Source organism: Bison bison, unplaced genomic scaffold (assembly GCF_000754665.1).
Source record: "Bison bison bison isolate TAMUID 2011002044 unplaced genomic scaffold, Bison_UMD1.0 scf7180017864192, whole genome shotgun sequence".
Classification (NCBI taxonomy): Eukaryota; Metazoa; Chordata; class Mammalia; order Artiodactyla; family Bovidae; genus Bison; species Bison bison.
Window position 1 is genome coordinate 1,929,457 of NW_011494764.1, and position 25,509 is coordinate 1,954,965.

A 25,509-nucleotide genomic window follows, 5' to 3' on the forward strand; every position below is an offset into this window, starting at 1 on the left:
GACTGTGTGCATTGGAGCAGGCGACCGTCTTCCCAGAAGAAAATAGAGGCGTTGTTACCAGCTCGGGGGAGAGGGGTTACAGGTCAGGAGGAAGCAACAGCTGATGACACCACAGAGAGAAGTGACTTGGGTGACAGCACGTTCTCCATTCGTCCCTCCAGATCCACTCTCCACCCTTGTCCGCACCACCCTATGCTGTGCCCCTAGTGTGAGACCTCTCTGGATCACATCCAGAGATACCTCTGGATGTGTAGATGGGGTACCTCTACCTCTGGCTTCTGGTTGAGTTTGACCAGTGGGAGACCCCATCTGGAGGCTGGAGGGAAGGAGAAGGTGAGGGCAAGATATATATCACTCTGACTTCCTCCCTCCCTGTCACTGAGGGTTGGTGACCGGATCCTTAAATGAAGGGCCCTTTTTGTATGACTTTCTCCTTCTAGGCTTCAGTAAAACTCATCCTCCCCTCCCCATTTAGTTCCCTGTGGTTGCTAGCTCCAAGGTGCTTCTCCATTCCTGTTAAATTTCCTCAGTTCTGCCCACATCTTTATAAATAGTCAGGTTATTAACCCCTGGATTACTCCATGTGTGTGTAGTCTATTTCCCATTGGGACTGATGCTGAAATGTGGTCTCTGTACTCTGGTGCCAAATCAAATCTCAGAGACAGAATTTTGGTGAAGGGCTTCCCAGGTGGAGCTAGTGGTAAAAAAAAAAATATATCCCTCTGCCAGTGCAGGAGATGCAAGAGACATGGGTTCAGTCCCTGAGTTGGGAAAAGCCCCTGCAGTAGGAAATGGCAACCTAGTCCAATATTCTTGCCTGGAAAATTCTATGGACAGAGGAACCTGGTGGGCTACAGCCCATGAGGTCACAAAGAGTTGGACATGACTGAGTGACTAAGCAGCCACACACTCACACAGAAAAGAATAGCTTTATTGCTTGGCCAGGCAAATGGGGACACAGTGGGCTAATGACCTCAAAACTGTGTGTCCCAATTCAGGGGGATTTGGTAAGGAGTTTTATACCAATCCTCATGGCTCAGACAGTAAAGAATTTGCCTGCAATGATGGAGACCTGGGTTCGATCCCAGGGTTGGGTAGATCTCCTTGAGTAGAAAATGGCAACCCACTCCAGAATTCTTGCCTGGAGAATTCCATGGACAGAGGAGCTTAGTGGGCTACAGTTTGTGGAGTCACAAAGAGTCAGACATGACTGAATGACTAACATTTTCACTTTATAGCAATGGTTCAAGGGTGAGGTTTGCTGATGAGATCAGGGTGTGTGTATGGCCTGCACTCCTTTAATCTGGCCTCAGGAGGTTTTCTGATGAGCTTCTGTGGTTCTCGAGGTTATCAAACTGTGACCTTCTCTCTGGAGTAGAGTATTTCATCAAGTAGTTAGCAGCTTCCATTTGTTGGGCGTTTTAATTCTGCAGAAGAGCTCAAAGATATTGTTATGTGTATCCCTTGAGGAGGAACCAGGACCCTGCCCAAGACTGTGCTATTGTTTCTTGGTTGCTCCATCCTTGTCTCCCCATCCCCTCTCTTCCCTTAGGAATGCAGGGAAGGTAATGGAGGCTGGAGTCTGTTCCCTACAAATGAGAAATAGGGAGCACAGAATAAGCTTCTGCGTCCAGGAGCACCAGAGGATCCTGCTTGGTGGTGGTGGGCTTCTATGAGGTGGTGGAGCTGGGCTTCAGATCTGGGTCAGTTGAACTCCTAAGTGTCCTCCAACTGGACTGCGATCTTCTGCGTGCAGAATTGTGCTTGAGTCAGTTGTGATCATCTAGTAAGCCCCCTCTCTTGACCTGAGGACCTCACACCCAGTGCACTTTGGTTAGGTGTTGCCTGAAAGCAGGATTGGGAAGTCAGAGTGATCCAAACTCCTGTTTCCTTTTAGATATTGGTTATGCCAAAGATCCTGGAATACGCCGAAAACCCATCCAGGGACGTTGCCTATGGAGTTGGGCTTTGCCTTGCCCTTTTTTTCACTGAATGTCTGAAGTCTCTGAGTATGTGCTCATGCTGGGTCATCAACCAGCGCACAGGCGTCAGGTTTCGTGCAGCTGTCTTCTCCTTTGCCTTTGAGAAGCTGATGCAATTTAAGTCTCTAACGCACATCACTGTGGGAGAGGTAAGTGACGAGGTTGCACATTGAGGGGGTACTTTCCTCCTCCTCCTCCTCCATACCTCCTTACCCTGGAGGCCAAGGGATGGAGAAAAGGCTGGAGACAAAGAAGAAAGAGAAAGGAAATCATTTCCAGGGTGAGTGTTGATAACCATCAATAATTGCCTCTGGGATCATAGGAGCAGGTCAACAGTAAATGAGATTCCAGCTGTATTCAAAGCCTTAGAGAGGATTTATCCATCCATTCAATAAATTGTTACTGAGGTATGCTTTGGGCCAAGCCCTGTTCTAGGCCCTATGGGTATGTGCTAAGTCACTTCAGTCGTGTCTGACTCTATGTGACCCCATGGACTGTAGCCCACTAGGCTCCTCCATTCATGAGATCCTCCAGGCAAGAATACTGGAGTGGTTTGCCATTTCCTTCTCCACCTAGGGGTATAGTTCAGTTCAGTTGCTTAGTTGTGTCTGGCTCTGTGACCGCATGGACTGCAGCACACCAGGCCTCCCTGTCCATCACCAATTCCCGGAGCTTGCTCAAACTCATGTCCATCGAGTCAGTAATGCCATCCAACCATCTCATCCTCTGTTGTTCCCTTCTCCTCCTGCCTTCAACCTTTCCCAGTATCAGGGTCTTTTCAAATGAGTCAGCTCTTTGCATCAGGTGGCCAGAGTATTGGAGGTTCAGCTTCAGCATCAATCCTTCCAATGAATATTCAGGACTGATTTCCTTTAGGATGGACTGATTTGATCTCCTTGCAGTCCAAGGGACTCTCAAGAGTCTTCTCCAACATCACAGTTCAAAAGCATTAGTTCTTTGGCACTTAACTTTCTTTATGGTCCAACTCTCACACCCATACATGACTACTGGGAAGACCATAGCTTTGACTAAACGGACTTTTGTTGGCAAAGTAATGTCTCTGCTTTTTAATAAGCTAAGTTGGTCATAGCTTTTCTTCCAAGGAGCAAGTGTCTTTTAATTTCATGGCTGCAGTCACCATTTGCAGTGAGTTTGGAGCCCAAGAAAATAAAGTCTCTCACTGTTTCCATTGTTTCCCCATCTATTTGCCATGAAGTGATGGGACCGGACGCCATGATCTTTGTTTTTTGAAGGAGTTTTAAGCCAACTTTTTCACTCTCCTCTTTCACTTTTATCAAAAGGCTCTTTAGTTCTCCACTTTCTGCCATAGGGTGGTGTCATCTGCATATCTTAGGTTGTTGATATATCTCCCAGAAATCTTGATTCCAGCTTGTGGTTCATTTAGCCCGGGCATTTCACGTGATGTACTCTGCATATAAGTTAAATAAGCAGGGTGAAAATATACAGCCTTGATGTACTCCTTTCCCAATTTGGAACCAGTCTATTGTTCTATGTCCAGTTCTAACTGTTGTTTCTTGACTTGCATACAGATTTCTCAGGAGGCAGGTAAGGTGGTCTGGTATTCCCATCTCTTTAAGAATTTTCCACAGTTTGTTGTGATCCACATAGTCATAGGATTTGGTGTAGTCAATCAGCAGAAGTAGATGTTTTTCTGGAACTTTCTTGCTTTTTCGATGATCCAGTGGATGCTGGCATTTTGATCTCTTGAGCTACCAAGTCCTCCCATACTTTTCTTCCCAAGTCGTCTGGGGGGATCAGTCCAGGCCAGACTACTGGAGTGGGTAGCCTTTCCTTTCTCTAGGGGATCTTCCCAATCCAGGGATCAAACACAGGTCTTCTGCATTGCAGGCAGATTCTTTACCAGCTGAGCCACAAAGGAAGCCCAAGAACACCAGAGTGGGTAGCCTATCCCTTCTCCAGTGGATCTTCTTGACCCAGGCATCGAACTGGGGTCTCCTGCATTGCAGGCCAGTTCTTTACCAAGTGAGCTATGAGGGAAGCCCACCAAAGGGGTACAGCAGTGGCCAAAAAGACAAAAATCTTGGGACTTCCCTGGTGGTCCAGTGTTTAAGACTCCATGCTTCCATTGTAAGAGGATATGGGTTCCATCTCTGGTCTGGGAACTAAGATCCTTCATGCAGCTAAAAATTAAAACAAAACAACCATGAATCCCCAGTAGAAGCACATCAGAAACCACATCCCCTCAGATGCCCTGGGGAGGAAGGTATGGGAGGACTTGGTAGCTCAAGGAAAAACAAGAAGAGATAATCTCTGGGTGTTAATTTTCTTATCTGCAGAGGAGAAATACTTACAGCTGCCTGGTTATTGTTATTGATGGGTTATTTCCTAGCTGGTGCTCCCTACAGCATAACACAAACAATGGCAGAGACTGACGGAAGATATATGATCAACTATGACCCAGAGTCATGGGGGGATATTGGAATTTTCTATGTTTAATTTCACTTTTTCTATTTTTCTACTATTACTACTACTGCTACTGCTAAGTCACTTTAGTCATGTCCAACTCTGTGCGACCCCATAGACGGCAGCCCACCAGGCTCCCCTGTCCCTGGGATTCTCCAGGCAAGAACACTGGACTGGGTTGCCATTTTCTTCTCCAATGCATGAAAGTGAAAAGTGAAAGTGAAGTCGCTCAGTCGTGCCCGACTCTTAGCGATCCCATGGACTGCAGCCCATCTGGCTCCTCCGTCCATGGGATTTTCCAGGCAAGACTACTGGAGTGAGGTGCCATTGCCCTCTCCGTCTCTATTTTTCTACTGCTTACCAATTGCCTTGATGAGCGTGGATTACTTTTATATTGAAACAGATTATTTAATTTTTGGAAAAGACATCCCTGCTCTGGCTCTTTCCTCTCAAACAAACTCCTTTGTGATCTGGCCTCAGCAGTTGTCCTGCCTCATCTCTTCCTGTGTTCCTTTCTCTAGTCCTAGGTTGACTTCTACCCTCCTGGCCAGGCAGGGCTAAACCTCTAGCCCCAAATAGACCAGGCATGTCCACCTCCAGGCAGCTTTGCTCACATCACTCCCCCCGCCCTTTCAAAATCTCATTCAATCTTCAAAGGCCTGGCTGAGATGGTCTCTCCTTCATGATAGTATCTCTAGACCCCCTCTTTCTGACCCTACTCCCCACCAAGCCCAAATCTGGTTTCTCCACTCAGATGAGCTCCCTTCAAAGACATGAACTATTTCAGATCCACAACTCTATCCCTCAAAAAGCCCAGCATCTGAATTACACAGGATAATCTCCAAACTACAGTCGGCTAAATGAACCATTGCCCCCAAACAGATGCTTCTTCTAACTCAAGTACCAACAAATGTAAGACTTTTATCTTACATGATAATGTATTGTTATCATTATTACTGTTCTTCTTCACCATTTTACTCATTCTCTAACCTTAGGCAACTTGTTCAGCCTCTCTGGAACTGTGGGATAGTAATAGGACCAACCTTGTAGAAGTGTTGTCTTACAGGATTACGTGAGTTAGTACATATAAAGGAGAAGGCAATGGCACCCCACTCCAGTACTCTTGCCTGGAAAATCCCATGGACGGAGGAGCCTGCTAGGCTCCAGTCCATGGGGTCGCACAGAGTCGGACACGACTGAAGCGACTTAGCAGTAGCAGCAGTACATATAAAGCACGTAGAAGAGGGGCAGTGATTCATATGTTCAGTTGTATCATTAATTCCTTGTAGGCCTTAAGCATCAAAGCTACCCTGTCCTCCTGCTCTTGACCGGAGCTCAAGGAGCCATGGCAGCCCTTCTCCCTGTTCTCAGCAAAGTTATCACACTAACTGTGAACGTCCTTTGGCCAGATATTATCCCAAACCCATCACTAAGTTGGCTCACTCGGTCCTCTGATGACCTCTTACGTGATAGCTTCTGTTACTGTTCCCATTGTCATGGAGGAGGAAACTGAGGCCAGGAAAGGGTATGAAACTTGGACAAGGTCACACGATTGGTAAGTGGCAGAGCCTGGCTGCAGACTCCAGGCTCTGAACCCGAGCTGCCACCTGACTTGCTAAGGAGATCTTCTGCATTCAGGCCAGTGCTGCTGCCTTTTCTGTTTGTCTGTTCTAAGCCCCACTATATGTGAAGTCCAACTTTCCCAACATCTTCACAGAAGCAGAAAATAAGATGATCCATTTGGAACTGAAGATGGAAGTAGTTGCTCGTATGAGGATTTCTAGAGAGTTGCTTCCATAAGTTTTATATTAAAATTAATTTTAAGGACACCTGGGCTGTGTCCATGTCCCGGCTATCGTAAAAGGTGCTGCTGTGAACACTGGGGTTACATGTGTCTTCTTCTCAGGATATATGCCCAGGAGTGGGGTGGCTGGGTCAGATAATAGATTTAGCCCCATCCTAGTTTCTAAAGGAATCTCCATACTGTTCTCCATAATGGCTGTATCAGTTTACATTTCTGGCAGAAACTAACACAGCACTGTAAAAATTTTAATTAAAAAAGCAATAGAAAAAAAAGTTTAAAAAAGCACACCTGAATACTTTCTCCTTAGGAAAGAAATAGAAAAACTAATACAGATGACCCCCTACACCTGGTCACTCCTCCTATGCCTGAACTAACATCACCTCCCAACTTTTAAAAGTACATTTAGGTACACATGTGAATTACCCATAGAAAACATAATATATTTTGTGTGCATGTTTTTGCATAAATCATACTGCATTTTACATAGTTCTGCAACTTGGTTTTACCAATAGAAAATGTAAGATATGTATTTTGGGGTGAGATTTTTACATCAGTGGTACTACATCACTTACATCATTTTGCAGTTTTTTCTTCTCTCCTCGCTATGCCTTGAATTTCCATGTTGGCACATTTAGATTCTTCCTCATTACTTTTCAGTGATGCTTACTCATAATTAAAGCACTTTCTCTTTTCTTTATTTTTCACTGTGATATAATTGATGTAGAACTTTGTATTAGTACAAAATACACAGCATAATGGGCCTTCCCAGGTGGCATTAGTGGTAAAGAACCCGACTGCCAGTGTAGGACACATGAGAGACATGGGTTTGATCCCTGGGTCAGAAAGATCCCCTGGAAGAGGGCATGGCAACCCACTCCAGTATTCTTGCCTGGAGAATCCCATGGACAGAGGAGCCTGGTGGTCTACAGGGTCGCAAAGGGTTGGACATGACTGAAGTGATTTAGCACGCATGCACGCATACAGCATAATAATTTGATGTATGCATATATTGCAAAGTGATTGCCACAGTAAGTTTAGTTAACAACCAGCACTACACAGAGTTACAGACTTTTCTTGTGATGAGGATTTTTAAGATTTATTTTCTTAGCAACTTCCAGGTATACAATACAGTTTTGTTAATTATAGTCACCATGCTGTACCTTACATTCCCAAGGACTTATTTATGTTATAACTGGTAGCTTTTACCTTTTGATCACTTTTGTCCGTTTCTATCACTGCCATATAGCCTTCTCAATGTGTGAAAATATTTTGTATGTGCTACCTCATTCAGTTATCACATCAACGCTATAAAGTAGGTTGTTTTATTATTCCCATTTTACTGATGAGGCAACAGAGGCTCAGAGTGACTGAGTCACACATCTGTGGCTCCATAAATGACAAGCCTGAGACATCAACACTGACAGTGTGCTCCAGGATCCAATATTAACTAATACTTCTTAAGTGAGTGCTTTAACCTTCCCCCACCAATGGACATTTAGGATGTTTCTGGGTTTGCTGCCATGGGCAGTGCTATAATCAACATCCTTATATATGTGCTTCCACCAGCACATCAGAGTGTTTCTCAATGGAGAAATGAAAGTGACAGTCATGAGGTTTGTATAATTATTAGTTTTCGAAAGACACTGTTAACTTGTCCTCCAAACTGGCTGTACAAAGTTATGCTCACCCAACGCTAAAAATTTTTAAAGGCTCAGCCTGGGGCACATTCTGGGCACTGGAAGGAGATTGGGTTAAAATGAAAAGAAAACACTTCTTAAGGATTCAGATTGGTAATTCCACAAGACATTAATGAATTGATTCCTTAAATATGTTGTGACTTGGAATGTCAGCTTTTATACAGTGCAGTAGGCAGTACATGTTGGGGAGGGAGGGAGTGGGCAGAAGAATCTATAGCAAATAAGAGAAAGGAGAAGGAGAAAAAAACTCAGCTCCTGCCAAAAAATGCAGGTATTATTATTAGAATGAATGGAATGGAATAGAATAAAATACTACAAGCAACTCTGTGGAGTCTGGCTATTAGTAGTAGTAGCAATAGTAGTAGCTAATTAATAGTAGTAGCAATAGTTCAAAAATGTAACTTTCGTTGGGTGCAGTCTGTGTGTGCAGGTATTTATCTCATTGACATTCTTACAATAACCATGTAATCATTCCAGCTTTACAGGTGGAGGCTCAGAGTGGCAAAGTAACTTGTTCAGGGTCACAAAGCTAGTGACGTGAGACCTGTGAACCTGGTGTGTCTCTCCGCTCTGCCACCCTGCCTCTCTAGCTTGCCTGCCCATAGAAGGCATGGCGAAGCCACCTGTCACAGGCACATGCAGCCTCTTCTGGGAACTTGGAGAGGTGACACCTGTGTCCATGGGCTTATTGTCTCACAGGCCATTGGCTTCTTCACCACCGATGTAAACTGCCTGTACGAGGGAGTGTACTATGGGCCCCTGGCCGTGCTCACCTTCTTACTGTTGATAAGCTGCAGCATCACCTCTTGCCTTGTTCTCGGACCCATAGCGCTCATTGCCACGCTGTGCTATCTTCTGTTTTTGCCACTGCAGGTAATGTCTTTGCCACCCATTTGATGTTGGACATTCCCCAGAACTCTTAGGGCTCTGGAATTGGGGGTGCTTCTGAATGGGAAGGCTGACACTTGTTGACTGCTCATTCTATTGCAAGTGAGATTCAGAGTCCATTCCTACCTCAAATGGTTCTCTGGCCACCATGCTGGGGCCTCATAAATATTAATAAGAGGTGAATCTGATGGGTGAGGTCCACCTCGTGGGTTTCTGTGAGTGATTATCTGCTTCATGGACTTTCCTCAGTAGCTATCTTCTGTGGAAGATTTTGGTTCCTTCTCTTTTACCCGGACTGTGCTGGTATACTAGAGCTGACAGCATAGAACATTGGCACAATTTAATGGGGGAAGGGAAGCAAATTTGCTGCCAAAGATTCAGCTGAAAAAAAAAAATGGGCAAAACAGGAAGTGACTCTTGGATTTGTGTGCTCTGAATTATTGAAATGGAGTGTTTTCCTTTGTCAGTTCAGATAATCTAATCAAAAGGTGATTGTGGTCCCACTGCACAGCACAGGAAACCATATTCAATATCCTGTGACAAACCATAATGGAAAATTATTTATATATATATATATATGTAGGTATAACTGAGTCATTTTGCTGTACTGAGAAATTAATACAGCACTATAAATTAACTATACTTCAATAAAATTTTTTTAAAAGGTGGTGTAATTGGTAGAGGGTTTAGGGTTCCCAGAGGCAGAGGAGTCATGTTTCTGTTTAGTTGGCCAAGTTCTGGCTTGGAACCCAGAAGAGAAAGCCCCCCAAGGATGTGTGAGGCAGGTGTCTTGAGGCATGATGGCCCAGAGAGGCTTCTAAACCTTCAGCGGGGACCAGGAACCGGGAGTGCAGGATTAGACCCAGGGATTCAGTCCACACGCAGAGCTGACTTTGGAAGTACTCTCAGTTGCCACACTAATGCCAGACTGCACTTTCCTGCCCTTATAAAAGATGCTCTTGCTGCATCCTCACTGCAGGCATTCCTGACCAGAAAGCTTGTGGAGTCACAGAAACATACATCAGAGGTCAGTGACCAGCGCATCCGCATGACCAGTGAAGTTCTCACAAGCATTAAGTTGATTAAAATGTACACCTGGGAGAAGCCATTTACAAAAGTCATTAAAGGTACAGAATATCTGGCTTTCTGCTCTGAGCCTGGGATGTCATGGTGGACTGAGCTTTTCACCTTCTGGGGATTCTTTCATCTTCTGGGGCTTGATCTATGCTCCTGGGAGAATGTTCTTGTGATTCATTTCTTCATTTTGAATTTTCCAGATCTCAGAAAAAAGGAAACAAAGCTCTTGGAGAAGTGTGGGCTTATCCAGAGCCTGACCACAGTCATGTTGTTCCTAGCCCCCTCCTTATCTGCAGTACTGCTGTTCCTCACTCACGTAGGCTTACGGTTGAAACTCACAACTTCAGTAGTAAGTGCTGGGGTACTTCATTTCCTCCCTCATATTGATAGGGAGTTTTCTCATGTGTCCTTTTCCAGTTCATGCCCCCTGAAAGATCTAGAGGTTTTGTAAATGAATAATACAAATGAATCTTGATTTTCCAGGCTGTTAGGGTCTTGAGCTTTCTTCCATTTCAGTCCATATGTGGAGCTGATATCCCCTGCATAGCAGCTGTGGGGGCAGGAGCGGGGTGGGGAATGACTATCATCTGGGGGGCAGTGGAGGTGAAATGTGTAATTAAAACCCAGACAATGCTGAGGTTGAAAATCCTGAAGTGGAGAGCTCCTCTGATCTCAAGATAGGGCCCTGGAAATGCATTTTAAATGCAAAGGTCTGGTTTCTTCTGTCTTTTCTTTTGTGATCTGACCCTGGCCTTGGGGAGCAGCAGCTGCCTTTCAAGGTTAGGAATTTGATTAATTGACAATAGAGGCTTTCCAGGTGCTCAGTGGTAAAGAATCCGTGGGTTTGACCCCTGGGTTGGGAGGATCCCCTGGAGAAGGAAATGGTAACCCACTCCAATATTCTTGCCTGGAGAATCCCATAGACACAGGAACCTGGCGGGCTACAGTCCATGGGGTTGCAAAGAGTTGGACAAGACTTAGTGACTAAACAACAACAACAACAAAGCAGCTGTTAGAGAGGTTAGAATCCATCCAGAAAGCCCAGGAGCCTGCACCTGAAATGAGAGAGGTAGCATTTGACAGTCTGTAGCCAAGGGCTTCTTGCTGCTCCAGACGGCAGTCACCTCTGCTAGCCCGGCACACACCAAGGAACACCCCAGCGAGTCACTGGGTGGTAGGAAGACTGTGTAAGGAGAACGCTCAGTGGAACTTTAAGGTCACGCTGCACTTACACCACACAAGTTTAGACTAAAGGTTAGACTAAAGCTCAGTTGGAGTGGAGGTTAATCTGGACCAAGAAGAGGGTAGAGACGGGGCATGAACTGCGTGAATTGAACGGAAGGTTCCCAAGGTACCTCCAGGAGGTCATTCTCTGGGATCCTGAAAACCAAGGGTGGTTTGCTATAGTCAGGAAAGTTCTCCTGACAGGGTAAGGTGAGGCATGGATTAAGCCTGATGCTTAGTGAGATTTTTTCTTTTTTTTCTAAATTTTTATTGGATTGTAGCTCATTTATAATGTTATGTTAGCAAAGTGAATCAGATATATCAATTCTTTTTCAGATTTTTTTTCCTATATAGCTCATTACAGAATATTGAATAGAGTTCCCTGTGCTATATAGTCGATCCTTGTTAGTTATCTATTTTATATATAGTAGTCTGTACATATTAATCTCAATTTCCTAATTTATCTCTTCCCCCCACGTTTCCCCTTTGAAAACCGTAAGTTTAATTTTGAGATCAGTGAGTCTGTTTCTGTTTTGTGAATAAGTACATCTGTATCATTGTAAATTAGATTCCACATATAAATGATATCATATGCTCTTTGTCTTTCTCTCTCTGACTTAATTCTCTTAGTATGATAATCTCTAGATTCATCCATGTTGCTACTAATGGCCTTATTTCATTCTGTTTTATGGATGAGTCATATGCCATTGAATGTATGTACCACATCTTCTTTATTCATCTGTCATTGGACATTTAGTTTGCTTCGATGTCTTGGCTGTTGTGAATAGTGCTTCCACGAACATTGTGGTGTACATATCTTTTCAAATTACGGTTTTCTCTGAATATATGCCCAGAAGTAGCATTGCTGGGTAATATGGTACTTTTCAGTTCAGTCGCTCAGTCCTGTCCGACTCTTCGTGATCCCATGAATCACAGCATGCCAGGCATCCCTGTCCATCACCAACTCCTGGAGTTCACCAAAACTCACGTCCATCGAGTTGGTGATGCCATCCAGCCATCTCATCCTCTGTCGTCCCCTTCTCCCCCTGCCCCCAATCCCTCCCAGCATCAGAGTCTTTTCCAATGAGTCAACTCTTCACATGAGGTGGCCAAACTATTGGAGTTTCAGCTTTAGCATCAGTCCTTCTAAAGAATGCCCAGGACTGATCTGCTTTAGAATCGACTGGTTGGATCTCCTTGCAGTCCAAGGGACTCTCAAGAGTCCTCCAACACCACAGTTCAAAAGCATCAATTCTTCAGCGCTCAGCTTTCTTCACAGTCCAACTCTCACATCCATACATGACCACTGGAAAAACCATAGCCTTGACTAGACAGACCTTTGTGGACAAAGTAATGTCTCTGCTTTTGAATATGCTATCTAGGTTTGTCATAACTTTCCTTCCAAGGAGTAAGCATCTTTTAATTTCATGGCTTCAGTCACCATCTGCAGTGATTTTGGAGCCCAGAAAAAAAAGTCTGACACTGTTTCCACTGTTTCCCCATCTGTTTCCCATGAAGTGATGGGACCGGATGCCATGATCTTTGTTTCCTGAATGTTGAGCTTTAAGCCAACTTTTTTACTCTCCACTTTCACTTTCATCAAGAGGCTTTTTAGTTCCTCTTCACTTGCTGCCATAAGGGTGGTGTCATCTGCATAGTTGAGGTTATTGGTATTTCTCCCAGCAATCTTGATTCCAGCTTGTGCTTCTTCCAGCCCAGGGTTTCTCATGATGTACTCTGCATATAAGTTAAATTAGCAGGACGACAATATACAGCCTTGACGAACTCCTTTTCCGTCTGTTGTTCCATGTCCAGTTCTAACTGTTGCTTCCTGACCTGCATGTAGGTTTCCCAAGAGGCAGGTCAGGCGGTCTGGTATTCCCATCTCTTTCAGAATTTTCCACAGTTTATTGTGATCCACACAGTCAAAGGCTTTGGCATAGTCAATAAAGCAGAAATAGATGTTTTTCTGGAACTCTCTTGCTTTTTCAATGATCTAGTGGATGTTGGCAATTTGATCTCTCGTTCGTCTGCCTTTTCTAAAACCAGCTTGAACATCTGTAAGTTCACGCTTCATGTATTACTGAAGCCTGGCTTGGAGAATTTTGAGCATTACTTTACTATCGTGTGCTGCTGCTCCTGCTAAGTCACTTCAGTCGTGTCCGACTCTGTGTGACCCCATAGATGGCAGCCCACCAGACTCCCCTGTCCCTGGGATTCTCCAGGAAAGAACACTGGACTGGGTTGCCATGAGCGAAATTGTGCGGTAGTTTGAGCATTCTTTGGCATTGCCTTTCTTTGGGATTGGAATGAAAACTGACCTTTTCCAGTCCTGTGGTCACTGCTGAGTGTTCCAAATTTGCTGGCATATTGAGTGCAGCACTTTCACAGCATCATCTTTCAGGATTTGAAATAGCTGAACTGGAATTCCATCACCTCCATTAGCTTTGTTCGTAGTGATGCTTTCTAAGGCCCACTTGACTTCACATTCCAGGATGTCTGGCTCTAGGTGAGTGATCACACCATTGTGATTATCTGGGTCGTGAAGATCTTTTTTGTATAGTTCTTTTGTGTATTCTTGCCACCTTGTCTTAATATCTTCTGCTTCTGTTAGGTCCATACCATTTCTGTCCTTTATTCAGCCCATCTTTGCATGAAATGTTCCCTTGGTATCTCTAATTTTCTTGAAGAGATCTCCAGTCTTTCCTATTCTGTTGTTTTCCTCTATATTTTTCTTTGCATTGATCAGTGAGGAAGGCTTTCTTATCTCTCTTTGCTGTTCTTTGGAACTCTGCATTCAGATGCTTATACCTTTCCTTTTCTCCTTTGCTTTTTGCTTCTCTTCTTTTCACAGTTATTTGTAAGACCTTCCCAGACAGCCATTTTGCTTTTTTGCATTTCTTTTCCATGGGGATGGTCTTGATCCCTGTCTCCTGTACGAATGTCACGAATTGTATAAATATATATATATATATTTAAGGAACCTCCATATTGTTCTCCATAATGGTTGTACTAATTTACATTTCCACCAACAGTATAGGAGGATTCACTTTTCTCTACACCCTCTCTAGCATTATTATTTATAGATTTTTTGATTTATTTATTTTTAATTGAAGGATAATTGCTTTACAGTATTACATTAGTTTCTACCAAACATCAACATGAATCAGCCATAGGTTTATCCATGTCCCTTCTCACTTGAACATCCCTCCAACATCCCTCCCAATCCCACCCCTCTAGGTTGTTACAGAGCCCCAGTTTGAGTTCCCTGAGCCGTACAACAAATTCCCATTGGCTATCTATTTTGCACTTGGTAATGTATATTTACATGTTACTCTCTCCATACCTCCCACCGTCTCCTTCTTCCCTCTGCATCTGTCCGTAAGTCTGTTCTCAGTGTATCTCCACTGCTGCTGTGTAAATAGGTTCATCGGTACCATCTTTCTAGATTCCATATACATGCATTAGTATACAAAATTGCTTTTCTATTTCTGACTTACTTCACTCTGTGTACTAGGTTCTAGGTTCATTCACCTCATTAGGACTGACTCTCAAATGTGTTCTTTTTTATGGCTAAGTAACATTCCATTGTAAATATGTACCACAGCTTCTTTATCCATTCATCTGTTGATGGACATCTAGGTTGCTTCCATGTCCTAGCTATTATAAATAAAGCTGCAATGAACATTGGGGTACATATGTCTTTTTCAGTTTTGGTTTCCTCAGGGTATGTGCCTAGTAGTAGGATTGCTGGGTCATATGGTAGTTTTATTCTTAGTTTTTTAAAGGAATCTCCATGCTGTTCTCCATAGTGGCTGTATCAATTTTCATTCCAACCAACACTGCAAGAGGGTTCCCTCTTCTCCACACCCTGTCAAGCATTTATTGTTTGTAGATTTTTTGATTATGGCCATTGTGACCAGCGGAGAAGGCGATGGCACCCCACTCCAGTACTCTTGCCTGGAAAATCCCATGGACGGAGGAGCCTGGTAGGCTGCGGTCCATGGGGTGGCGAAGAGTCGGACACAGCTGAGCGACTTCACTTTGACTTCTCATTTTCATGCATTGGAGAAGGAAATGGCAACCCACTCCAGTGTTCTTGCCTGGAGAATCCTAGGGACGGGGGAGCCTGGTGGGCTGCCGCCTATGGGGTCGAGCAGAGTCGGACACGACTGACACGACTTAGCAGGAGTAGCAGCGTTGTGACCAGTGAGAGATGATACCTCATTGTAGTTTTTGATTTGCATTTCTCTAATAATTAATGGTGTTGAACATCTTTTCATGGTTTTTTTGTTTTGGTCATCTGTCTGTGTTCTTTGGAGAAATATCTGTTTAGATTTTCTGCCTATTTTTTGATTTTTTTTCTTTTATTGAGCTACATGAGCTGTTCGTATATTTTAGAGATTAATCTCTTTTAACAACAGTAATAGTTCAAAGCTATGTCACTGGTAGCTCTCTGGGTAATTTTTCAGTGCTTCCCAACTATTCCTGTACCACCGTCAGGATTTGGGGCATTTTGCCAATGGGGAAACTGTGGTGGGAGTGACCTGTCTGAGTTAAGGAATTACCCAGTGCTAAGCTATAAACGCGACCAGGCCTTCACTCAGGGACTTTAAGATGAGTGCTCTTCTCCACTTTTCCTAGTCTTCCCGAAATACCACATGAAGCTTGCTGGAAGCTACAGGTCTGGCTTTGCAGCTTGAAGCTCCTGGATGGGGTCTTCCTTGGGGTGGGGGAGCAGGACAGTGTTGAGACACTCACTGCCTCCTCTCTGCCTCATCCAGGCCTTCACCACTGTGGCCACCTTGGGTCCCATGCGGCTGTCAGTGTTCTTAGCACCCTTCGCAGTCAAAGGCCTCACAAACTGCAAGTCTGCCGCGGACAGGTTCAAGGTGAGTGGCCAGAGGTCTGACCATGCAGTCCTTTACTCCCTGTTCTCGTGTGCCTTCAGCCCCATGGCGTTCCTCCTGAGTGTGACCCAGGCCAGGCAGGTCCAGCCTAGATGGAGAGGGACTAACTAGTAGTAGGATTGCTAATCCATCTAACTCAGTGGCCTCCTGTGCCCAGGCTGGTGTGGGGCTGGGAAGACAGATGAGTCAGGCTAGTTCCTGGGCCCCAAGGACATTCTAGGACATGGATCCAAACCACATCTCAGCCAGATGTGGTTTGACCTGCAGACCCTGTTCAGGTGTGGGTAGAGTTACCATGATGGTTTTGGTTTTTTAAAAATTGTATCTGTTGCTGGCATTTAAAAAACCGGAAATTGTATATTAAAGGCTCAGATTTCTGGATTTTCTTGAATAATCAGAAGATCTGGCAATACTGGACCCACATTATTCTGTGGCCACAGCAGCTCTAGCCGAGGTGATAGCTACCCCTCATTTAGTCAGGGAATTCAGGTGGAGTTTCCTGCAGCCTCCACCATGGCATAGCACACCTCCAGGCCTGGGGCTTACTTTCCATTCATCATCTCAGCAATGGTTTACTTCACTTCTTTACATTTCTGGTCTTGTCCCTATAGGCATCAAAGTTGAAAAACTCTAATCTAAACCAATTTTTAAAAGCATTTTATAGTCATCTCTCTTAAATGTGTGCAGTCCTCAATCTATATCATCCATTCACTCATACACTTATTAAAAAAAAAAAAATTAGCAAGAAGTTTCCCGGCAGTCCACTGGTTAAGAGCCTACATTTTCACTGCTGTTGCTCTGATTCAATCCCTGGCAGGGAACTTAGATCCTACAAGTTACACAATGTGGCTTAAAAGAAAAAAAATTAATGAATACCCACTCCAGTACTCTTGCCTGGAAAGTCCCATGGACGGAGGAGCCTGGTAGGCTGCAGTCCATGTGGTCGCTAAGAGTCGGACACGACTGAGCGACTTCACTTTGACTTTTCACTTTCATGCATTGGAGAAGGAAATGGCAACCCACTCCAGTGTTCTTGCCTGAAGAATCCCAGGGATGGGGGAGCCTGGTGGGCTTCCATCTATGGGGTCTCACAGAGTCGGACACGACTGAAGCGACTTAGCAGCAGCAGCAGGCATGGAGAACACCACAGTGAGAATGACCAGTATGGTTCCTGCTCTCAGAGGGTTATAATTGTTACCAAGTCCAGGTTCACTCTGCTCACCACAGGACAGGCCAATTAATCAAGAGACAAGGTGTTGAGTCAAGGAATACAACTTTATTTGGAAAGTTGGCAGACTGAGAAGATGTCAGAATAATGTCTCAAAATAACCATCTTATGGGGGTCTGGCTGCCAGGCAGGTTCTTTTATAGAACAGAGATGGGGGGAGATGAGGAAGTAAAAAAGACCGTTGGTTTTACAAATGTCTCCTGGCATGACCATCCTTAGGGAGGAGATGTGTTAATTTCTTCCTTCCTGTAGCCATCCACAAGTGGACACGGTACTGAACAAAGGCATTCTGGTTTAACATTCAGGCAGAGAAGGGCAGCGTTCCCTGAGGCAGGCCATTATGTACGAGCAGTATCCTTTTAGTGAATAAAAGCAGTGGGAAGCAAAGGTTAAAGTAAAAGAAGCAGATCCAGTATGGAGTCAGTTCTTTTCTATAACGTAATCTGGTATTGGAAACAGGTGATGTACAAGTGAATTAACTATCAGAGAAGACAACATTAGCTCATGTGAAGGGCTGTGGTGCCAATAAAGCAGAGTGATATTCTGGAGTGCATGCTGGGGAGGGCTGGGGCCACAGTGGTCAGGGACGTATCTCTCCCAAGGAGAGGTTTGAGTTGAGTGATAATGACAAAGCAGAGAGGACAGCAAGTACAAAAACCCTGAGGCTGGAATTAACTTGTCTTGTCTGAGTAACACCAGTTCTTGACTTATCAACAGCCGCAGGAGCTCCCTAACTTCTCAGCTTCAGCTGTTGGGGCCCCTTCTGCCTCCTCCTCCCCACTGGAGGAGTTCTCCTGCCCTCCCCTTCCTGCAGGGGAGGAGGAGGCTACAGCCTGGGCTCAGAAAGGTGGGTAGGGATGCTGACCAGGGAGACAGCTGCAGGGCAGGGAAGGGAGTGGGATGGATGCAGGAAGAGAGGAGGAGGCTGGAAGGGGAGGGTCAGGGCAAAGCCACGGTTTTTCCAGTAGCCATGTACAAATGTGAGAGTTGGACACAAAGAAGGCTGAGCACCGAAGAATTGATGCTTTCAAATTGTGGTGCTGGAGAAGACTCTTAAGAATCCCGTGGACTACAAGGGGATCAAACCAGTGAATCCTACAGGAAATCAACCCTGAATATTCATTAGAAGGACTGATGCTGAAGCTGAAGCTCCAGTACGAAGATGTAAAGAGCCAGCTCATTGGAAAAGACTGATGCTGGGAAAGACTGAGGGCAGGAGGAGAAGGGAGCAACTGGGATGAGATGGTTGGATGGCATCACTGACTCAGTGAACATGAATTTGAGCAAACTCCAGGAGATAGTGAAAGACAGGGAAGCCTGGCATGCTGCAGTCCATGGGGTCTCAAAGAATTAGACACGACTTAACTACTAAACACCAGCAAGAGAGCTAAGATATCAGACACTGGACTGCACTTCCTCAAGGCCTCAAAGGGCTGCAGCTGTTACACTGGACAGGTACTAACCCTCCAAGTCCCTTCACTTCAAGACCTCTTTTCAGTCACCTGCATTTTCTGTCTGATGCATAGGCATTTGTCTTTGAGATCCTCAGGCTGGAAGCGGGAGGAGAGATCTCTGAGGCCAGATTCTTTCTCCTCTGTTCCCCTCAGGGCTGTACTAAGGAGTCACCTTGGGGATGGGGCAGGGAGAAGAAAGCTGCAGGCCCTCAGGAAGGCTGCCTCTGTGCAGGTGGTCACAGGTAGGAGGCAAGCTGGCTGCTGGGTGCTGCCGAGGCTGCATGCTGGGCTCTGGGCAAGGCCCCGCGGTGGGCCGCACTCCAGACCACCTTTTCCTCTGCACTGGTTATTAAAAAAAAAAATGAGTGAAAAGTCACTGAATGGCATCACTAAAGCTACAGACTGAGAATTTGCTTAGAGCATTTGGGGGTCACCCCATAACCCAGTTTGTTGGTGTCAATTTATGTCCAGATGTGTGCTTGCTGCGCTGACACATTAAGGCAGTGTGCTGTTTTTGTTCTTTTTTTTTTTTAAAGCAAGGGAATGAAAACCACAAATCTGGGGACAGTGGTTGCCCAAGGGGAGGGCTTGGAACGAGGGGGTTGCTTTGTCCCACCAAGCAGGAGGATGAGCTGGGGAAGGACCCCATTGATCGATAAAAGTCATGGTTCCTGGGTCTGCTGGTGGGCTCACAGATATTTAGTATATTATTAAAAAATTGCTAAACAAGTAAATGCCCAACTAGCTAAATGAAATAAAGTGGGCCATGCAGTTCCTGCTGATAACTATATGCCTTGACCCAAATATTATAGTTAATTCATTTCAATGTACCTGAGGTTCAATTTTAAAAAATAAACAAACTACCTCTCTTTTTCTAAATTTTATTTTATGTTAGAATATAGTTGATTTACAATGTTGTATTGGTTTCATGGATACAGCAAAGTGATATATATATATATATATATATACACACACATTTATATATATCTATACACACACACACACACATATATATACACATTCTTTTTCAAATTATTTTCCTGTATAGGTCATTACAGAATACTGAGTAGAGTTCCCTGTGCTATACAATGGGTCCTTGTTGGTTATCTATTTTAAATAGAGTAGTATGTATCTGTTAATTCCAAACTCCTAATTTATCCCTGCCTCTACCTTTCTTCTTTGGTGATGATACATTTGTTTTCCAAGTCTGTAGTCTGTTTCTGTTTTGTAGATAAAATTCATTTGTACATTTTTTTTTTAGATTCTGGATTTACTTCACTTAGTATGATAATCTCTGGGTCCATCCATATTGCTACATGTGGCATTATTTCTTTTATTCCTCTGAAAATAGCTTTTTGTTGTGTTTTTGTGAAAGGCTATATACTCTTTGCAAAGGTTCAGACAAGGCAAAAAGATACAGAGAATAAAGATTGCTCAGTATTTACTATAGAGAGACAAAATCAATTGTCCAAAATGTCCGCAAGTGTCTTTCTAGATCTCTTTCTGAGCATGTCCTGGTGGAGAAATGCAAATGCAATTTGATCAGTGAGGTCATACTTCCCACCCACCTTTTTTTGGTGCTAGAATTCTTGCAGTTCAACTCTTATTCCTTGCAGACAGTGAGATGGAGGTGTGGAGAAAAGTGACCTGCCAATACATTTTGAAATATATGACCCAAACAGCATTTTGCACAGAGTTGTGCCTGGACAGACCTTTTTACTTTTAATACTTAGAAATGAAAGTTAATGAGAAAAACCACACATCATTATTATGTTTCAACAGCTCTTACCACTTAAGACAAGGCTAATGTAGGTTATGTCACTGCTGCTGCTGCTGCTAAGTCGTGTCCAACTCTGTGCTCCTGCTTCAGTCGTGTCCAACTCTGTGCGACCCCATAGACGGCAGCCCACCAGGCTCCCCCGTCCCTGGGATTCTCCACGCAAGAACACTGGAGTGGGTTGCCATTTCCTTCTCCAATGCATGAAAGTGAAAAGTGAAAGTGAAGTCGCTCAGTCGTGTCTGACTCTCAGTGACCCCATGGACTGCAGCCCACCAGGTTATGTCACTAGTTAATGTAAATTAAGATGGAAAGGAACTCAGTACAGGAAGGATACAAATGTGAAAGAACGGCCCAGTAGTCTGAGATTTGGAAAACCCTGATGTGGAATTTTCACTAGCAAAAACTAGCCTCTTCTAATTGATGGTGGTTCTTCAGACTTCTCAGTTTATTAAAAGTTCATAAATCAGACCAGTTGGCAAGCCAGTAAAACGGGTATGTGTTCCTACTGGACTAAAGAACTAAATTCTTCCCCGCTTCCTTTCCTTTTTTTTTTCTGTACAGAAATTTTTCCTCCAAGAGAGCCCTGTCATATATGTTAAGGAATTGGAAGACCCCAGAAAACCAGTGGTTTTAGAGGAGGCCACATTGTCATGGAGAAAGACTTGCCCTGGGATCGTCAATGGGGCCTTGGAGCTGGAGAAGAACAGATACACTCCCGAGGGGATGACTAGAGCTCAGCCACCTCTGAGCGGCTTTGAGCCCGAGGATCAAGGGGACACCCGGGGCCCAGAGTTGCGCAAGATAAACCTGGTGCTGTCAAAGGTAGCCTCGTGTGGTCTGTGCAGGCGGGCTGGTGGCCAGACTTTCAGGGCCGAAGACTGGGAGATTGGCCTCATGCACCACCACTTCCTTGGCTAAAAACTGCCCTCTCCAAGATCTCCCTCTAAAATAGAAAATTTCCATAGAAAGACAAAGAGAGAGAAAATTTCCATGGAGGGCAAATAGGAAGTCTTTCATACTTAAGTGTAAATCAGTTAATCATCTAAACTGTTTTGTAATAGCATGACCTAGAATAGCAAGCTGTATGTTCGCTGGTCTTTGGAGGGACCAAGGATAAAGGGAGAAGACTAAACTAATGTTTATTGAGTTCCTAGTGTGTGCCAAGCACTGTGCTATATCTTTCAGTTTGGTTATTCTGTGAACTGACATCATTTGGCTTCTTCTCTGACTAATATTTGCAACAGTTGGCTCCTCTGCTCTGTCTAATAATGATATAGATATAGAATATAGACATTGATCTATATCTAGTGATAGATATATCTAAAATAGATACAAATATCTAATAGTAATCAATATTGACATCTAGTAATAATAAATATTAATATCTAATATTAGTGATATATCTATATTTCCCCCCTTGATGGTCACCTGCAGTCCCATGGCTCTGGCATCCAGCTCTACGGTGTTATTATCTCTAGCCTTGAAGTTTCCTCTGAGTTCCAGACTTAACTCTCTGTTTATTACCTCCTGTTCAATGCCTACCAGATATTTCAAACAAACAAGACCAAAAAAGAACTTGGTTTTCACCCTCTCTGATCCATTCCCCAGGTCTTCTCCATCTCTGGAGGTGGCATCACCATCTTTCCAGGGGTTAAGGTCCTAGAAGTCAAACTTGCCTTTCCTTTCCTCCCATCCATCCAGTCTCCATCAGTGAGGCCTGGCAGCTCTCCAAAAGCATCTCTCCTGGACCAGCCTCATCTCACCACAGCCTCCTCCACTGCCTTAGCCTCAATCACCAGCATGCCATGCCCAGCTCCTCTATCAAACCAGTCGCTCAGTCGTGTCTGACTCTTTGCGACCCCATGAATTGCAGCATGCCAGGCCTCCCTGTCCATCACCAACTCCCAGAGTTCACTCAGACACACGTCCATCGAGTCAGTAATGCCATCCAGCCATCTCATCCTCTGTCGTCCCCTTCTCCTCTTGCCCCCAGTCCCTCCCAGCATCAGAGTCTTTTCCAATGAGTCAACTCTTCGCATGAGGTGGCCAAAGTACTGGAGTTTCAGCTTCAGCATCATTCCTTCCAAAGAAATCCCAGGGCTGATCTCCTTCAGAATGGACTGGTTGGATCTCCTTGCAGGCCAAGGGACTCTCAAGAGTCTTCTCCAACACCACAGTTCAAAAGCATCAATTCTTTGGCTCTCAGCCTTCTTCACAGTCCAACTCTCACATCCATACATGACCACTGGAAAAACCATAGTCTTGACTAGACAAACCTTTGTTGGCAAAGTAATGTCTCTGCTTTTCAATATGCTATCTAGATTGGTCATTACTTTCCTTCCAAAGAGTAAGCATCTTTTAATTTCATGGCTGCAGTCACCATCTGTAGTGATTTTGGAGCCCAGAAAAATAAAGTCTGACACTGTTTCCACTGTTTCCCCATCTATTTCCCATGAAGTGATGGGACCGGATGCCATGATCTTTGTTTCCTGAATGTTGAGCTTTAAGCCAACTTTTTCACTCTCCACTTTCACTTTCATCAAGAGGCTTTTTAGTTCCTCTTCACTTGCTGCCATAAGAGTGGTGTCATCTGCATAGTTGAGGTTATTGATATTTCTCCCAGTAATCTTGATTCCAGCTTGTGTTTCTTCCAGTCCAGCGTTTCTCATGATGTACTCTGCATAGAAGTTAAATAAACAGGGTGACAATATATAGCCTTGATGAACTCCTTTTCCTATTTGAAACCAGTCTGTTGTTCCATGTCCAGTCCTAACTGTTGCTTCCTGACCTGCATACAGGTTTCTCAAGAGGCAGGTCAGGTGGTCTGGTATTCCCATCTCTTGAAGAATTTTCCACAGTTTATTGTGATCCACACAGTCAAAGGCTTTGGCATAGTCAATAAAGCAGAAATAGATGCTTTTCTGGAACTCTCTTGCTTTTTCCATGATCCAGCGGATGTTGGCAATTTGATCTCTGGTTCCTCTGCCTTTTCTAAAACCAGCTTGAACATCAGGAAGTTCACTGTTCACATATTGCTGAAGGCTGGCTTGGAGAATTTTGAGCATTACTTTACTAGCATGTGAAATGAGTGCAATTGTGCAGTAGTTTGAGCATTCTTTGGCATTGCCTTTCTTTGGGATTGGAATGAAAACTGACCTTCTCCAGTCTTGTGCCACTGCTGAGTTTTCCAAATTTGCTGGCATATTGAGTGCAGCACTTTCACAGCATCATCTTTCAGGATTTGAAATAGCTCAACTGGAGTTCCATCACCTCCACTAGCTTTGTTCGTAGTGATGCTTTCTAAGGCCCACTTGACTTCACATTCCAGGATGTCTGGCTCTAGGTCAGTGATCACACCATCTTGATTATCTGGGTCGTGAAGATCTTTTTTGTACAGTTCTTCTGTGTATTCTTGCCATTTCTTCTTAATATCTTCTGCTTCTGTTAGGTCCATACCATTTCTGTCCTTTATCGAGCCCATCTTTGCATGAAATGTTCCTTTGGTATCTCTGATTGTCTTGAAGAGATCCCTGGTTTTTCCCATTCTGTTGTTTTCCTCTATTTCTTTGCATTGATCGCTGAAGAAGGCTTTCTTATCTCTTCTTGCTGTTCTTTGGAACTCTGCATTCAGATGTTTGTATCTTTCCTTTTCTCCTTTGCTTTTCACTTCTCTTCTTTTCACAGCTATTTGTAAGGCCTCCCCAGACAGCCATCTTGCTTTTTTGCATTTCTTTTCCATGGGAATGGTCTTGATCCCTGTCTAAGAGCCTCCTTAGTAGCCTCTCTGCTTCCACTTTTGCCCTCTTACAGTCCATCCCACATGGTGGACAGAGGGAGCCTTCTAAAACAAACCAATTCAAGTCACTCTTCTGGTTAAGTCATTCGGTGACTCTCCACTGCACTTAGGGTAGAGTCTAGGTTTTCCTGAGCAACTGCCCACATCTCCAACCTCGTCTCTCATTCGTTCCCTCCACACCAGCCCTCTAACTGCTCTTTGTCTGTCACCTTGTTCCTATCTCAGGACCTTTGCTCCTCATGTTCCCATGGTGTGAAACCTTCAGGTCTTCTCTCTCACTCCTTCTTGTCATTCAGGTATCCGCTGCAATGACACATACTCTTATGAAGCCTTCCCTGGCCAGCCCATCTAACACTGCTTTAACCTCCAACTGTCTGTCATGGTAGCAAATTTATTTAATTTATACCACTTACCACCATCTGTTTTCTTTGTTTTGTTATTTATTTCATGGTTTTTCTCTCCCCACTAGTTGTAAACTTAATGAGAGTTCTTCTTTGTTGCTTGGTGCACAGAAGAAATGCACATGACTATTCGATGGATGAATGAATGAATGAAGGAGTATATGCTGAACTGGCTTCATTATCCCCATTTTACAGATGAGGAAACCGAGGCATAGAGAGTCTTAAGTGACTTGCCCAGGATCATAGAGTAGAATAGATGTAGATCTGGAATTTGGGTTTTGTGCCTGACGGGCCATCTGTGCATAATTCCTTTCTGCCAGCCTCATGCAATTTCCTTCCTCTGAGGTTGCCGCATCCCACCTGTACAGACTGGCCTCTCAGCTCCTCTTGAGCTTTGTCTGAGGGGCCTTGGGGTGCGTGTAGCTGTTTTCTGTTTGTCATTTTGCATAACAGACAATAGACCTGTCCTGGGCAAGTCACCTGTCCCAATGCCTGTCTGTTCTCCTTGGCTTTGCAGGGTACCATGCTAGGGGTCTGTGGCAACACAGGGAGTGGCAAGAGCAGCCTGCTATCAGCCATCCTGGGGCAGGTGAGTGTATTGTGGCCCATGCATGCACCCCCGCCCCCACCGAGGGCCAGAAACCCCCAGGTTCCAGGTCCCCCAGCAAGTCACGCCACCACTTCTTTCCCAGAAAGGGGTCCAAACCAATAGAATTTTTATAAATTCAAAACAGTTGAGCATGTGCTATGGGGGAGATGAGTTATGAATGTGCTTCCATTTCACCTCCCAATGGGGGAACCACTTCTTAGGACACCTGGAGAT

At 44.4% G+C, this 25,509-nt stretch overlaps 1 protein-coding gene across 1 annotated transcript in view; it reads left to right on the plus strand.

Annotated features, from left to right (window-relative positions):
• The window catches only part of ABCC11 (ATP-binding cassette, sub-family C (CFTR/MRP), member 11), a 77,766-nt gene that overhangs the window by 12,706 nt on the left and 39,551 nt on the right, over positions 1 to 25,509 (plus strand). The window contains exons 5-11 of the mRNA XM_010843981.1: positions 1,898 to 2,131; positions 8,628 to 8,801; positions 9,796 to 9,943; positions 10,094 to 10,242; positions 15,902 to 16,009; positions 21,051 to 21,311; positions 25,204 to 25,275. Coding sequence (XP_010842283.1) covers positions 1,898 to 2,131; positions 8,628 to 8,801; positions 9,796 to 9,943; positions 10,094 to 10,242; positions 15,902 to 16,009; positions 21,051 to 21,311; positions 25,204 to 25,275 — 1,146 coding nt within the window. The remainder of the gene's footprint in view (positions 1 to 1,897; positions 2,132 to 8,627; positions 8,802 to 9,795; positions 9,944 to 10,093; positions 10,243 to 15,901; positions 16,010 to 21,050; positions 21,312 to 25,203; positions 25,276 to 25,509) is intronic.